Source organism: Ammodytes marinus (genome assembly GCF_949987685.1).
Source record: "Ammodytes marinus genome assembly, chromosome: 9".
In the NCBI taxonomy this organism is placed as follows: Eukaryota; Metazoa; Chordata; class Actinopteri; order Uranoscopiformes; family Ammodytidae; genus Ammodytes; species Ammodytes marinus.
Window position 1 is genome coordinate 26,155,579 of NC_137213.1, and position 13,414 is coordinate 26,168,992.

General features: G+C 39.2%; 2 protein-coding genes across 2 annotated transcripts in view; both read right to left on the reverse strand.

Annotated features, from left to right (window-relative positions):
* Positions 1–2,273: 2,273 nt before the first annotated feature.
* Positions 2,274–9,181, reverse strand: LOC307255036 (uncharacterized protein). The gene is made up of 3 exons (XM_080033637.1): positions 9,069–9,181; positions 5,526–5,686; positions 2,274–5,430 (listed from the first exon to the last, which is right to left on the reverse strand). Exon 3 carries the CDS (start codon positions 5,426–5,428, stop codon positions 4,199–4,201), a length of 1,230 nt encoding a protein of 409 aa, XP_079889763.1. The 5' UTR covers positions 5,429–5,430; positions 5,526–5,686; positions 9,069–9,181; the 3' UTR covers positions 2,274–4,198.
* A 1,545-nt stretch (positions 9,182–10,726) lies between these two features.
* The window catches only part of glis1a (GLIS family zinc finger 1a), a 48,962-nt gene continuing 46,274 nt past the window's right edge, over positions 10,727–13,414 (reverse strand). Inside the window, exon 9 of the mRNA XM_080034888.1 lies at positions 10,727–13,184. Within this exon, the coding sequence (XP_079891014.1) occupies positions 13,060–13,184 (125 nt within the window). The 3' untranslated portion in view covers positions 10,727–13,059. The remainder of the gene's footprint in view (positions 13,185–13,414) is intronic.

The following is a 13,414-nucleotide window of genomic DNA, read 5'->3' on the forward strand; positions in this document are numbered from 1 at the left end:
TGTAGCTTTCTCTGTATTGTGCTACAAATAATCTACATTATAAATGAAATGTTTATTTGTCACATCATCCTGTAGTCGTGTGATGCAATAAGGGTCATGGGTCCCTGGGTAAGGGTTACCCTATTCACCTGCAGTGTATTGCCTTAACTCAAATGATATCTATTTTTAGAAGGCTTTGTTTGTATGTGTTTTTAAGAATCCAAACTCTTCTGTTAGCATGTCTTTTCCAGATGGGTCAAAAATCAACTGAGCACTTTGTACCTGTTATATACGTGAATGTTAATCCCTGTCACAGAAAATCACACAAGACACACACACACACACACACACACACACACACACACACACACACACACACACACACACACACACACACACACACACACACACACACACACACACACACACACACACACACACACACACACACACACACACACACACACACACACACACACACACACACACACACACACACACACACACACACACACACACACACACACACACACACACACACACACTTTATCTGCATGATAAAACACTCCCTACAGTAAGCTCACACACAAACACACTCAGACACACAAACACAGATTGATTGCACAGCAGAGGTTTCTCTGTGTTATTTACTGTTCCAGTGACTGTGATAACGTCAACCTAAACGTACAGTTTAATACAGACAGACCATCAGATGGGCCCGTCCCACTCAACTCTCAGCCTTTGTCATTGGCCGTTGCGCTCTGCTCACTTGTTTGCTTTTCACATCGTAACAGCAGTGAATTGTAAATCAGAATGTCTTTTTCCAGCCCCTGACTCTGTTTGCTCTGTATTTATGGGACCATCTATAACTCCTTCATAGTCAAAAGAGGTCACCATGGACTTCCCTATAAGTCGCAATCTTTAACTTATTGCATTTATTACCAATATTTGCTACAAGTATTCATCACAGTGGAGTACTCTTAAAGCATCTGAAAATCTGGTCTAAAATAGTAACTAGATCAATATATATAACAAAGTTGTGTCTCTCCATGAGCTTTTGCAAAAATCTGATTGAAAAAAAGAAGTTAATCACTAGATGGCGCCCTTGTGATGTGGGCCCTCAGTCCCTGAGGCCTTACTTCCTCTATTTACCTCATAAACAAAGACACTCATTCTCTTATTGACAGAAAACAATTAAAGAGCATGTGTCATTATTAAAACCGTGTAAGTACGTCAATTGTAATCACAGTATGAAAGGACAGATCATCTGTCACACTGTAAAAATGAAAAGGTTAGGAAAACTCATATTTTCAAGGCAAATGTCTTCACTAGCTTATTTGAGGGTTGCCAGGGCCTTTAAGGAGAACTGCCATTTGAGCAAACTAATCAGCTTTTTTTTCAAATAACTTAATCATTCATATATTAATTTAATGTAACTTCAAGTTTTGAGTTATACACACAAAGACTTCCAAAAGGAATGCTTTCAGAATCCTTTGTAACAGATAATTAGTTGGCCCAACTGATATTTCTTGGATTTATTTGTATGAAGAACTGAAAACTTCAAGTTTTCACACATATCAAAGATACATTTTCATTACGAATAATAAGTTATCACAACAAAAGATAGGCAAATGTAGGCAGTTTTCATTCAAACTTGAATTTTGATGGCCTCTAAAGTTCAGTGCAGTGCAGCACTATTTTACTGAGATGTCTCTGGTTTGTGCATGTTGCTTTAGTTGTAGCCTATGTGAAGCTAATCATTGCAGAAAAAAATATTTCTTAAAGTATTAATTTACAATACTTTCCACCTGTATGTTTTATTTTCCATCATGTGTGAATCATGCGTCAATGGTTTGGTCTGTGATTTTGATCTAAATGAAACACATTCTCAGATTAAGTTCCTTGTGTTTCTGTCATTTCCTGGCCTAGGCAACTGGATCTACTGGTTGGGGCTCAGAGCTGATCGTTAGGGTAACGGTAACCCAATGCGGTAATTAGGACTTCCCACGCTGAGTGAAATTAGACCTCAAAAGAAAAAGTGGGATTTCAGGTAGCTGGGGGCCGCACCTGGGTCATTGTCGGGGCAGAATACAGGCTAAAGGGGCCACAAAGCTTGAATGAAAGGATCTGGAGCATGTTCTTAAAGAAACTACATTGAGTTAATGACACAGTTTGGTTTTTCTTTCTTCTCTTGTTTAGAAGTTCATCTTCTTGATTGTGAACAAACCTGAGGCCAAAATCTTCATAATAAAAAGCATTTATTTTTCTTCAAACAACAATCAATTGTTCCACAAACAACAAAACAAAAACAATCAGGATATTGCATCTGCCAGTATAAACATAATGATGAAAATCAGTGCTTTTATTTAAATTTTTATTTAATTTTTTTTTATTATTAGTGGTTACTGCAGCAGTTTTGCCATTGGTGTTAAGAAGATACACTTGTTGTTTGGACTAGAAAATAAAATATAATTTCCCAACAGGAATTACAATGTTGATGAATAAAGATTTGTTGGAAAATATGTGATAACTGCCATCTGGAAAATACACCTCCATTTTATTTTGAATTCCAGGAAGTTCCACACCCTTTAGCTGCACCCTCTCTCTCTCTCTCTCTCTCTCTCTCTCTCGCTCTCTCTCTCTCTCTCTCTTTCCGTTTCATTCTCACTGAACATGAACTAATTAGCATTCAAAGCCAGTGAGAAAATATAAAAGTATTTTCCACATCTTTAGATAACAATCCAGTGTTTGCATCCTGCACCTCTACGATGACCTTGATATTCGGCATTGTCTTTTATACACAGTAGGTGTCCTCTCCAGTGTCAATATGTTTGAGCACCACTGCACAGATACACTTTGCATGTCAGTGATAGATTTTTATCTCATAAAAACCAGCTTTCACCAACATTAAGATAAGATTTTGACTTCCCTGTATGCACATCTAGCATGTGAGTCCAAGTCCTTTTTATCCTTGTTTGCATAATGGCAGATATAAATTTAGACTTCTCATTTAAGCTTTACATTCCACGTTTCACAATGAATTAACCGTGAGCGTTGCAATTGGATTAGTCATCGGGCAGCACCTACATTTCTGGATGTGTAGCTTAAAGGTGAAGTAGTCCGATACAAAACATTGTGCTGCTGCAGTATAATGTTTAACAAGTCAAACTGGTATGCATTCAACTAATCCACTTGGGAGAGGTAAGACAAAGCACATGCAAAAGCATTGTTTCACCCAGAAATAAGTACGTAAAAATAGGTCCTTTTCACTGTAATAGTAGTAGTAGTAGTAGTAGTAGGCGTACATTTGCACAGAGAGTGACATTAAATAGAATATAAAATGTCTGTGTGCCTTGGTGTCTTTAAAAGTTTTTTTCTACAGTGGGAAAACAAGTTGTGCCTCCCTTTCAAAACGTCACTGCGTTCCTTTAGGTCCCACAGGAAAAGCAGCGGATTAAATCACTTCCTCTTACATTGTGATACTACAGTGGTTCGACTGCGCTGTCTTTGACTCAGTAGATAACTTGCTTTTTCTGTAACACCCGCACACACACACTCTGTCTTCAGTGCATAATATATAATAATTGGACATTTGGGGGAATGCGCTTCTTCATTCTTGCCTGAAAGGCTGATAAAAAGATACATGCAATTTGTTTAGGAGTCACAAATGGAGCTGCAGCCATAAGGTGATTAGCTTAGCTTGTAGCCTTGACTTTGATTAACATATCTCCTCATCGACATATAAATTATGTTTGTGTACAGTGTAAACAAAAGAGATACAATTTGTCATCAGTTGACCTTTAGAGGTGTTGGTACATATTTTTGAACTTTGGACAGGCTAGCTAGTTTCCTCTGCTTCAAGTCTTTATGCTAAGCTAGGCTAACTGGCTCCAGCTCCGAACTTAAAGCCCCATAAAAGCTTTGTTTTAAAACACAAGTATCATCAGTCAGTACAATGAGAATTTAAGTAACAATACATTCTTGTGTGTTTTTGTTAGAATTTTAACAGCAATAGACAACAGACTTAAAACCTTTGAGAAGAACACAGATAAAAACATAAACACAGAAATGAATATGAACCAAAAGGACATCATAGGCCTAAATATGTGTTCAAAAATGTCATCCTCATCACTCGTGTAAAGAAGTGACTTGTAGATCTTGTCAAGTCCGACAAAAGCATATTTCCAACAAAAAACGTTGGACTCCTCCTTAAAAGCTGTCACGACGAGATGTTGACGTTCTCATACTCGCCATGGTCCGAATCTTCCAGTTCTATACCAGGGACCAGGCTGTAGTATTCAGTGGATTGGGTCAGGTACGCCTTCTCCCTGTCAGATGAGTCCTTCATTACTTCCGTCACACTAACTGTGTCCAGCTCCGTCTTGCTCACTCCATCAGGTTCCTCTGCGCCTTTCTTACCCTCCATAGAACTAGAGCAATGTGATACATCTCGGGGAAGAGACTCCACTGAGCCTAGCTTAATATGCACCTCTTCGTAGATGTCCCGAGTGCTTCCAAGCAGGGCTGATGATGGTCGTAGCAACAGCTGGTTCTTCAAGATCCCCTCATGGCTGGAGTGTCCAGATCTGTTCTGCTCAGCGGGCGCAGGTTGCTGCTTTTTGCGATTCTTGTGAGCGTTTGAACTAGATTTCGAGGCCTTTTTCTTGGAGGTGCTCAAAGGCGCTTCTCTCTTCTTCCTCTGCCTGCCACAACACCAGCACAGAACCAGCGCGGAGAGGATGAGCAGAGGGAGAACGATGAAGAGTGCGGTGAGGCCAGCCGGGCGGCACGCGTCGCTAAGCCTCACCGACAACATACTACTGCCCGCCAAATGCCTGGGGGTGACGCAGGACAAATTCCCCACCAGATCCTGAAGTCTAGAAGTTCTATTAACCTTCTTGCCTTCTTCTAGGCCTTCAAGTAACACACAAGAGCAGTCCCAGGGGTTCCCATCCAAATCCAGCGTTTGTAAATTGGGTTTTTGGAGCACAGACCCTGGGAGGAAGTGCAGCTGATTTCCTTGGAGATACAACTTCTGGAGGCTTCTGGAGCCCTCAAGAAAACCTTCCGGAAGCTCCCGAATCTGATTCTCACTCAGATCCACCTCCATAAGATGGGTCTGGCCGGCCAGAAACTCCCTTGGCAACGCGGTCAGTCTGTTATTCCCTAAATAAACCCTCTGTAAAGTCGAGGGCTCTTTGCCGCTCATGTCAACAGAGCTGATATTGCAGGAGGAGAGATCCAGCGTCTCTATGCTTGTCTCATTGGTAAACACGGACCAGAGCACATGGCCGAACGCAGAGCCAGAGTAGTTCAAGCAACAGACGTCAGCAGGCACCACGGAGGGAAACTGGGACAAAATGGTGGCTGCCGGACACACACATCCACCCACAAGTCCCGTCTGCACCAGCATCGTCAAAACCATCAGGGCACCCCATTGGAAAACCATCTCTGAAACAGAAAACACAGTAAAACACAGAACAGAGAGCTTGATTTCAGCATGTCATAATGCTACAGGTGGTGTAGCAGCACCCACCCCTACCTACCTGCCTCCTGGTCTGTCTGACTCTCTCTCACAGATGTAAATGAGCTTGTTAAACCATGTGGTTAAACCTAGCAACTTCTCCGAGGACTCCTGGTTGCCGTGAGGATCGTGGGAGTTGGCATGGTGACGCCAGTCACTAGGGATCAGGACTCCAGTGTTTGGCTGTTGGAGAGGAAACAGATGCTGCTATGACTTTGACGTGAAGGCTGTGGCGTTATATTGGCAGATGGGAGTTAAACAAACACCATTCAAAGGTAAAGCTGACGCCTATAGTTGTCTCCATGACTCTTAGACTGTATGGAAACAAACAGTTTGGTATCGTGACAACACTAACAAGCCCATGTGTGAATGGCCCAAGACTATTGTGTCATGCTTTTGTTTTACCAACCAATCAAATTATCCATTCAATGTGTATGCTCTTAATGTTAGGAGGAGCATTTTCCTTTAAGAAAAAACAAATAATGTTTCTGGTTTGGTTTAGATTTTTTATGTTTTTTATTTTTTATGTTTTTAACTTGGAAAAGAACTTTACACTGCTTCATTATGACATTTTCTCTGCAAAGAAACTGTATCTAAATTGAGATGAAGCCAAAATCTGTGATCCATAATCTAAAATTCTTATTGCATGTCTAGTCCTGAGACCGTGACATGGCAACATTTGGGAAACCCTCCTCTTTGAGAAATAAAACAACTAACTGCATTTGACTTCCTCAAAAAACTCCTTAATACTTGGCAACGCTGCCTTGACATAAAAGCATGTGCGGTCGACATAAACAAGGACTGTCTATTCCCAAAGTCTTCCATGTGAAACAGGCAGGAATAGACAGAAAGAGAGGGAGAGTGTTTGGTCGTGACATCAGACTTCCTCCACAATAGAGCCGAAAGCTGCAGTTAACAGGAGGCAGGAATGTGCTAACTCCCCAACAACAGGGACAATTCATCCCCATTGAGGGTTTAAAAAGCAGGACCACTGTCAACCGCTGTAGTGTATGTGATTATTTAGACATTTAAAAAAGGAAAAAACCTCACCTGCATATTTTTAAAAAAACTTCAAATTCCAACAACTAACAAACAAACAGAAGAATATTCTGTTTCTATAGAATATTTTTTCTTCATTAGATTCATTAGCTAAAATGTTGATGAAAATTCTCTTTTTGGCATTCTTTCCTTTTCTAACATTTCCTACACAATCTGAATTTTCAGGTCGATTGAAGTCATTTGAACCCAAAGTATTGGGCCAATTAAAGAAGATGAAGATGATGTTAAGAGGTCACCAAAGTATTCATGTCATGAGTATCCATCCAATAGTCGTCCCATTACAAAGTATGTGGACCTAGAGAACCTTTTTGGCTTATGCAGCAGGACAGCAACTTTTGTTCAAACGAAACCATCCATCGTCTTCTAGCAGTTATTGTGATACATCCATGAGGTCACTCTCCCAAAACGGTCTTTTATGGGAAATTTTAAAAATAAAGATTTTACATCTACCCTTTCGTTAGACCCTCTTTCCCTGGGAAACTGCCACGCCCCCAGTTTGTATCACAGGCCCCCAAAGCACCAAAAATAGTCTCCCATGACAACAAAACTGACCTTTCTGTAAAAAGCTCTAGTAATAAAATAACATAGAAATATGAAGAGTAACCTTGGACTCTCAGCCTCGACTTAAAATATCAGCAGAGCAGCGAGCCGCTCGGACAAACGCAGGAAGTGTGTGTCAAAGGAAAGAAACTGGAGCCTCGCACTGATGATCTCATAAATCCAGAGTGTTTGACACAGTTTATGGGAGGAGAAGATTCCTCAGATTATGAAGACTGACACATCTATTCAGGTTTCCATGTTTATCTCAGACATTCCCATATTTTAAACATGTCTTGTGTTAAAAAAACTGAGAAGTTATTAGAAAATGTTCGACTATAGCAACTTTAAATTACGAATATATACAACTTTCATGATGTTCTGTGATGCTGCTTTGAAAGAGACTAACATGGGTGACAGCTAGGATATGTGTCAGGTAAAGGGGTAAAGATTATGTCAAACTTCAAACTACCCCCATGTGAACCGACCCCGACTGTGTTTATTTACACAAAACATTTCATATCCTTTTTACCTCATTATTTGCATGCTGCACTGCACTGTACAGCTGCTTTTGTTCTCACTGATAAAAATCGAAGAGACCATGATGATATATTCAAAGCTTGGTCGCTGTGAAGAGGAAAAGGAACGTTGATGGGTTTGTGCGATAGAACTGTTATGTAATCATTTGCTTATAGATTTGGATGCTGTGGTGCAAACGCTTCACGTTATAGTGTGTTTGTTTGTGTGAGACTTGTGCGTGTTGCCAAACTCTTTGCATTTGAAGAGTCTCTGTCTGATAACAGAAGCAGTGCAAAGGTCAGAGTGGATATTTTCTGTGGATTTGAGTCAGACGAGCACTCGGTCTCAATAGTGACTGATGAGCTGATCTTTGGATTTTTTTGGGTTACAATACACACACACGCACGCGCAAACACACACACACGCACGCGCAAACACACACACACACACACACACACACACACTGATTGACTTTAAGTAGTCTGTAAGAGATAGATCTATTTGAGTAAGGTGAAGGGCCTAGTCATCTAAACACTGGGATTTTCCTTGGGAGCGTCTCCTCTCTGGGTGTGAGTGAGGGTTTGAAATCTGGAGAACATGGATGATCTCACTCGCTAACAATGTTGAGTTGCTACATCCTCCCAGGCAGCAGAGCTTCCTCTGACATATAACGGTCTCCATTCTCCTTTCATATGATATATTCGCAAATTAAATTACCTCCTAGGACACAGAAGGTTTTAGTTTTAGGATCCAACAATATAAAGTTGAGTGTTTTAAAGTGTTCTCTCATTTTTTAAATACTTTATAGAGTTAAAAATGTGCTTATCTTATCTCATAGATAGGGCCCCCACCTAGTCCCACATTCTGCCCATTTTTTTTCAAATACACACACAAAACTGACATCATGCATTTGATTATATTTATATAAAGGCTACTATATACAGGCTTATTAAAATTGTCAACTCTATGTTAATTGCATGTCTATTTTGATGTGAAGCTTGTAATGCATGCAGTATAGTATCATTGTAAAACACTTTGAGCTGCAATTCTTGTATGAACGATGCCACACAAATAAACGTTATGCATAGAAAATTATTCAGGATTTAGTAGTTTTCCAGTGTGAAAGGGGGTCTTTCAAACAACAGGCAGGTAAGTGAACTTTACAGAACATAATCTAGCAGTTAAATGCACCAATACAATATAAGAAAACACTATTAGTAAGATGATTTTATGAACTTTTCAGTGGGGTGGGGTTGCATTGTATTTGGTTCCAGCCCTGCTCTAATATCATATTAGCATAATTTTAAATGTTCCACCCACCACAATAACTATAATGCCCTTTGTGACTGATTACATGTCTTAATATGAAAAAGAAAAACATGCACCTGTTACAGAACGAGAAAAAGCAGCCCAGGTGTGAATAAGTCGTAATTAAAGTGTGTGTTCTTACCTGTGGTTGTCATGTCTGCTGCGGGCCTTCCTCGAGCTTTTGATCGAGGATCATAAACATCACAGCGTCTTTCCCCGGTCGCATCCCATCAGCTGTCCGGGCCGAAGCTCTCCTCCTCCGGATCAGAGGAGGGCGTGTCCCCCTCCGAGCGAGCGGGAATGTGGAAATACAGCTTCGAGCCAGCGCGCGCGCGCGCGCGTGTGTGTGTGCGTGCGTGCGTGCGTGTGTGAGGCTGTTGAAAGATGTGTATTCATACGTACTAAGTGTTTATCTGCAAATGAAGCAGACACATTTGATCCATGGTGAGTTCAGTGCAAAGTGTAACCTGTTGCAGTGCCGTGACCACACAGCGCCCCCTGGTGACTGAAGTATAGATTTAAGCTTGAGTATTTTCATTCATTCTACTTCAGATTACAAATTGTCATACTCTACTGTCCAGTGCAATCCACGTAGGCCTACCTCCAAATTATTTAATAAAAAAAAAAACTTATTGCAATAAGATTCAAGTAGTCTAGAAGTTAGAACCCTTCAGAAGTTAAAAGCACACTAGTGTTTACGGGATGAGACTGGAATATAAACCTAACTCAGCTGTGGAGACCACGCCCCTGCTTGATTGGCCAGCAATAGAAACCCACCTCACAGCCCAGCAGCTAAGGCAAGTTTATTTTATTTTTCTTAGCTAAGCCAAATAACCAGTCAAAACCATAGCCAGAATAGCGGAAAAGCAATCCCTAATTAAGTTTTCTAACCCTAGTTCTATGCAACCCTAACTTGACAGAGTTAATCATTTTCAAGGTGAGCTGTTGCTATTACTTTATAGGATCTAAATACTTGATAAACTTAAGGCCCACATGAGTTGCTGTTGCTACTGAATACTTCTGTTGTATACAAAACAAACAAACTTTTAAAAGCTTAATATGAACCAGTTAAGGAAGAAACATTCACTTCTTGAAGCAATACCGTTGTATAAATACTTTGTTACAAGGAATATTCAAGTCATTCATTAATTTAAAAAATAAAGTTTTTTATTGATGAAATAACAAATAATAAACTCAACCTTCAGAGAGATTTTAATGTTTTTCAAATGGAAAACATTAGTAAATATGTATTATGAGGCTAACTTTATTAAAATCATATTTCACCTACAGCAATCTATTGTTGATTCATTATAGGATTATAATGGTCTAAAATCTCTTTAAATTCAGAAATGGAAATTACCTTCAGTTTATGTTAATTGGAACCTTTCTTTTGGCAAAATGACTCCAGATGTTTTTCAGTTTTTTTTAAATTATTTAACCAATAGGTGGCAGTATTAACCAACAATCGACCAGCTATAACCGTGCCATAATCATACAAATTACACTAATCAAGGTTTTAAATAACACAAGCTGAGATGATAAATCAAATTATGAGTTGATTGACAAATCTCTTTTTAAATTAAATATTCATTCAAAAACACCAAATAGTTACTGATTCCAGCTTCATACATGTGTGGACACTGCTTTTCTTTATCATATATGATCGTCAACTTAAATATTTGGGGGTTATGAATGATTTTCTGTCAAAATGAGAAATTCAAATTTGTAAAATTAAAAAACTAAAAACTAAAACCACATATACAAACAGATTTTTCTTTATTTAGTTATAAAAGACAGGTGCATTTTTATACAGTCTATATACACTGTTCAACAACAACAATAACAATAATAGGAAATCTCTGAATTGCTACAAAATCAGTGTAAACATTATTATTTTTTTAAATCTGGTTGGTCCTTTTCTTATAAGTCTCTGTGCCGAGACAGAAAAGAGTGCAGAGAACTTAATTGTAAACAATGCACACCTCCCTCCCACTGAATATAACACTGATAGAAACTATACAAACAAACGTTTAAAGGCACTGTGCAGAAGCAATAATATAAAACATTTAAAAAAAGGAGATTATGCGACTGTCTCGATCCTTGTTAGATTAAACATATTAAAAACATTATTTGTTGGCACCTATCAGTCCATGACAAACAAATCACAGATAATACATCTTAGTGCATCTTTTTGTCTTATAGTGTCCCAGACTGTATCTATATTAAATTTATATACAGTCGTTGAGACACTTGGTGGCAGCACCGCTACAGTTTCCCTTTGGTGCAGCTGCGCTCCAGCAAAATGTAAGTTAACAAGCAGTTGGAGATCCCTCAATGATACTTTGGTTACAAGGTTATTTGGCCGCTGATACACACACACACACACACACACACACTACAACCTTAAAGGAATAGTTTGACATTTGGGGAAATACACTTATTTGCTTTGGATGAGAAGATCGATAACACAAATGACCATCTCACATAGTTCCAGTTTTAGCCGCTTTGCATCAGTTACAAAGTGTTTTTAAAACTTTGGCCAATGTTATCAAAGCATTACAGTACATCAGTGCATTATTTTTACTCATAACTGTCCCTTAGAGGGACTATTAGAGTTTGGTCATTTAGCTTTTACACAGTCCATGTTTAAGGTCAGGCGGCTGCACCAGCGCCTCGGCTCTTGCGTTTGGTCTGTTGGCACCGTTTCAACTTTGACATCCTGTTTAGAAACATTTATTTATAGTTAGCCTTCTTTTTTAAGAACTAGAATTGTTTGTTTGCATAATAAGCTCTGTTGTGTTGACACCAGATGTTATTTTTGTTAATGTTTTGTTTTATTACCTCTGTTATTTTTATATCCGTTTTATGTTTTCGTGCTGTCTCCCTGCACTCCACTTGCAAATCCTTATGTTTCTTCTTCTTCTTAACTTAATCTTGTCTGTCCAAAGCTAACAAAATCTAATTAACAAATTATAACTGTTTGTTTAATCTGCACAAAAACTTGTGTGTTTTTCAGGGGTATTATGTGCCAGACAAATTTTTGGACGAGTGCAGCGACTTCCTAGCCTGGTCCTACCAGACCATCGTACTTCATTTCATTTGTACAGAGGGTCTGGAATTGCTCAATTGACAAACGTTAACTCATTTAAAGGTGGGTGTCTGTTGAAGTTTAAAACTATTGGATCTGCCCAGTGCCACTCTGGATCTGCCAACCAATCGCATGGAGTTACTGGTAGGTTCATTTTGTTACCTGTGGAATTAGCAAAGCAAGCCGTTTAACCCGGTTTACAGTCTCTAGGATGTAGCTATGTTTAATAAACACATCTCCCAAAATGTCGAACTATTCGTTGGACGGCTAAATGCAACTTTATTATAACACAATGGTTTCCAACCTTTTATGCTTGTGACACCTTAAAACAAAGCTATACTTGAGACACCTTGGTTGTGAGTTGTATGCAGTTGAACCACATAGTGTTAGGCCTACTTACTCTCTTACAGTCTTTTTATATTGTTTCATTTTACAGCCCCAAGAATAAAATAAATGATATTTCATGCAAAAAAAGCCAGAGTTAAGCGAAAAGTCAAACGAAAAAATGAGAACAAATTGTGACATTGATCTGTGTTGTTTTGCTCTTTGGCATCTTCTCAATCATATTTCAAACTGAATAGATATATTCATAGACCCCACATTGGAAACCACAACATAATAAGACCCCATTCTGAAAAAAAATACCATTGTTTTAACATTTCCTTGAGGTTAAGTTGCTGCGGAGGCTGGAGTTGAACCTGACTTTCCAACGGATCAAACTTCAAACTAACGCTCATAGCTCATTCTATCCAGATCACAAATGTTGTGGTCATATCTGAATATAAAATTCACTGCTATTTACATTTATAAGTTGACCAGATTTCCTGTGTGGTCGTTCGTGTTTTGCCCGGAGCTCTGGTTCTAGTCAACTTTGCATATTTGTACCATTAAAATGTCAAGACCAAGAACGAGTCTGACAAACCTCGGCCTTGAATATGCAGTATGTTGTTGGTGTGATTGTCTGATACCACAAATCATTCATACTGCCTTTTGTCCTTAGGAGAAAACAAAGGGCTTGTGATTCCGGTGTGTTGGTCCCTGGTCATCATGAGTCCAGGTAGATGGAGTAGATCTGGCTGAGGCAGCGGTCCACGCCCCCGGCCTGGAAGAGGAAGCTGTCGTCAGAGTAACCGCCCGCCGGGCCCTGCAGCTCCTGCAGCAAGTCAAACCCTGAGGAGAGAGGATACAACTTTTTAAACTTTTTTAATAGATTTTTCTTTATTAGGTTCTTTCAGGGCCTGTAGCTATTTTCTTTAATCAAATATATAAAAAAAAAATCCCCTTTAGACCAGTGTTACAGATTTTATAACATCAGAAGAAAGGTTAAAGTTGAGAAAAAGCACCGTGGGAACAGAATCAAAGTTTGTACAAATAGCTCACCTTAGTCCTTAAATTGATTA

What these genes read in the sequence shown, in the direction of transcription:
- LOC307255036 (XM_080033637.1), bottom strand. Translation starts at nt 5,428, where the DNA reads ATGGTTTTCCAATGGGGTGCCCTGATGGTTTTGACGATGCTGGTGCAG.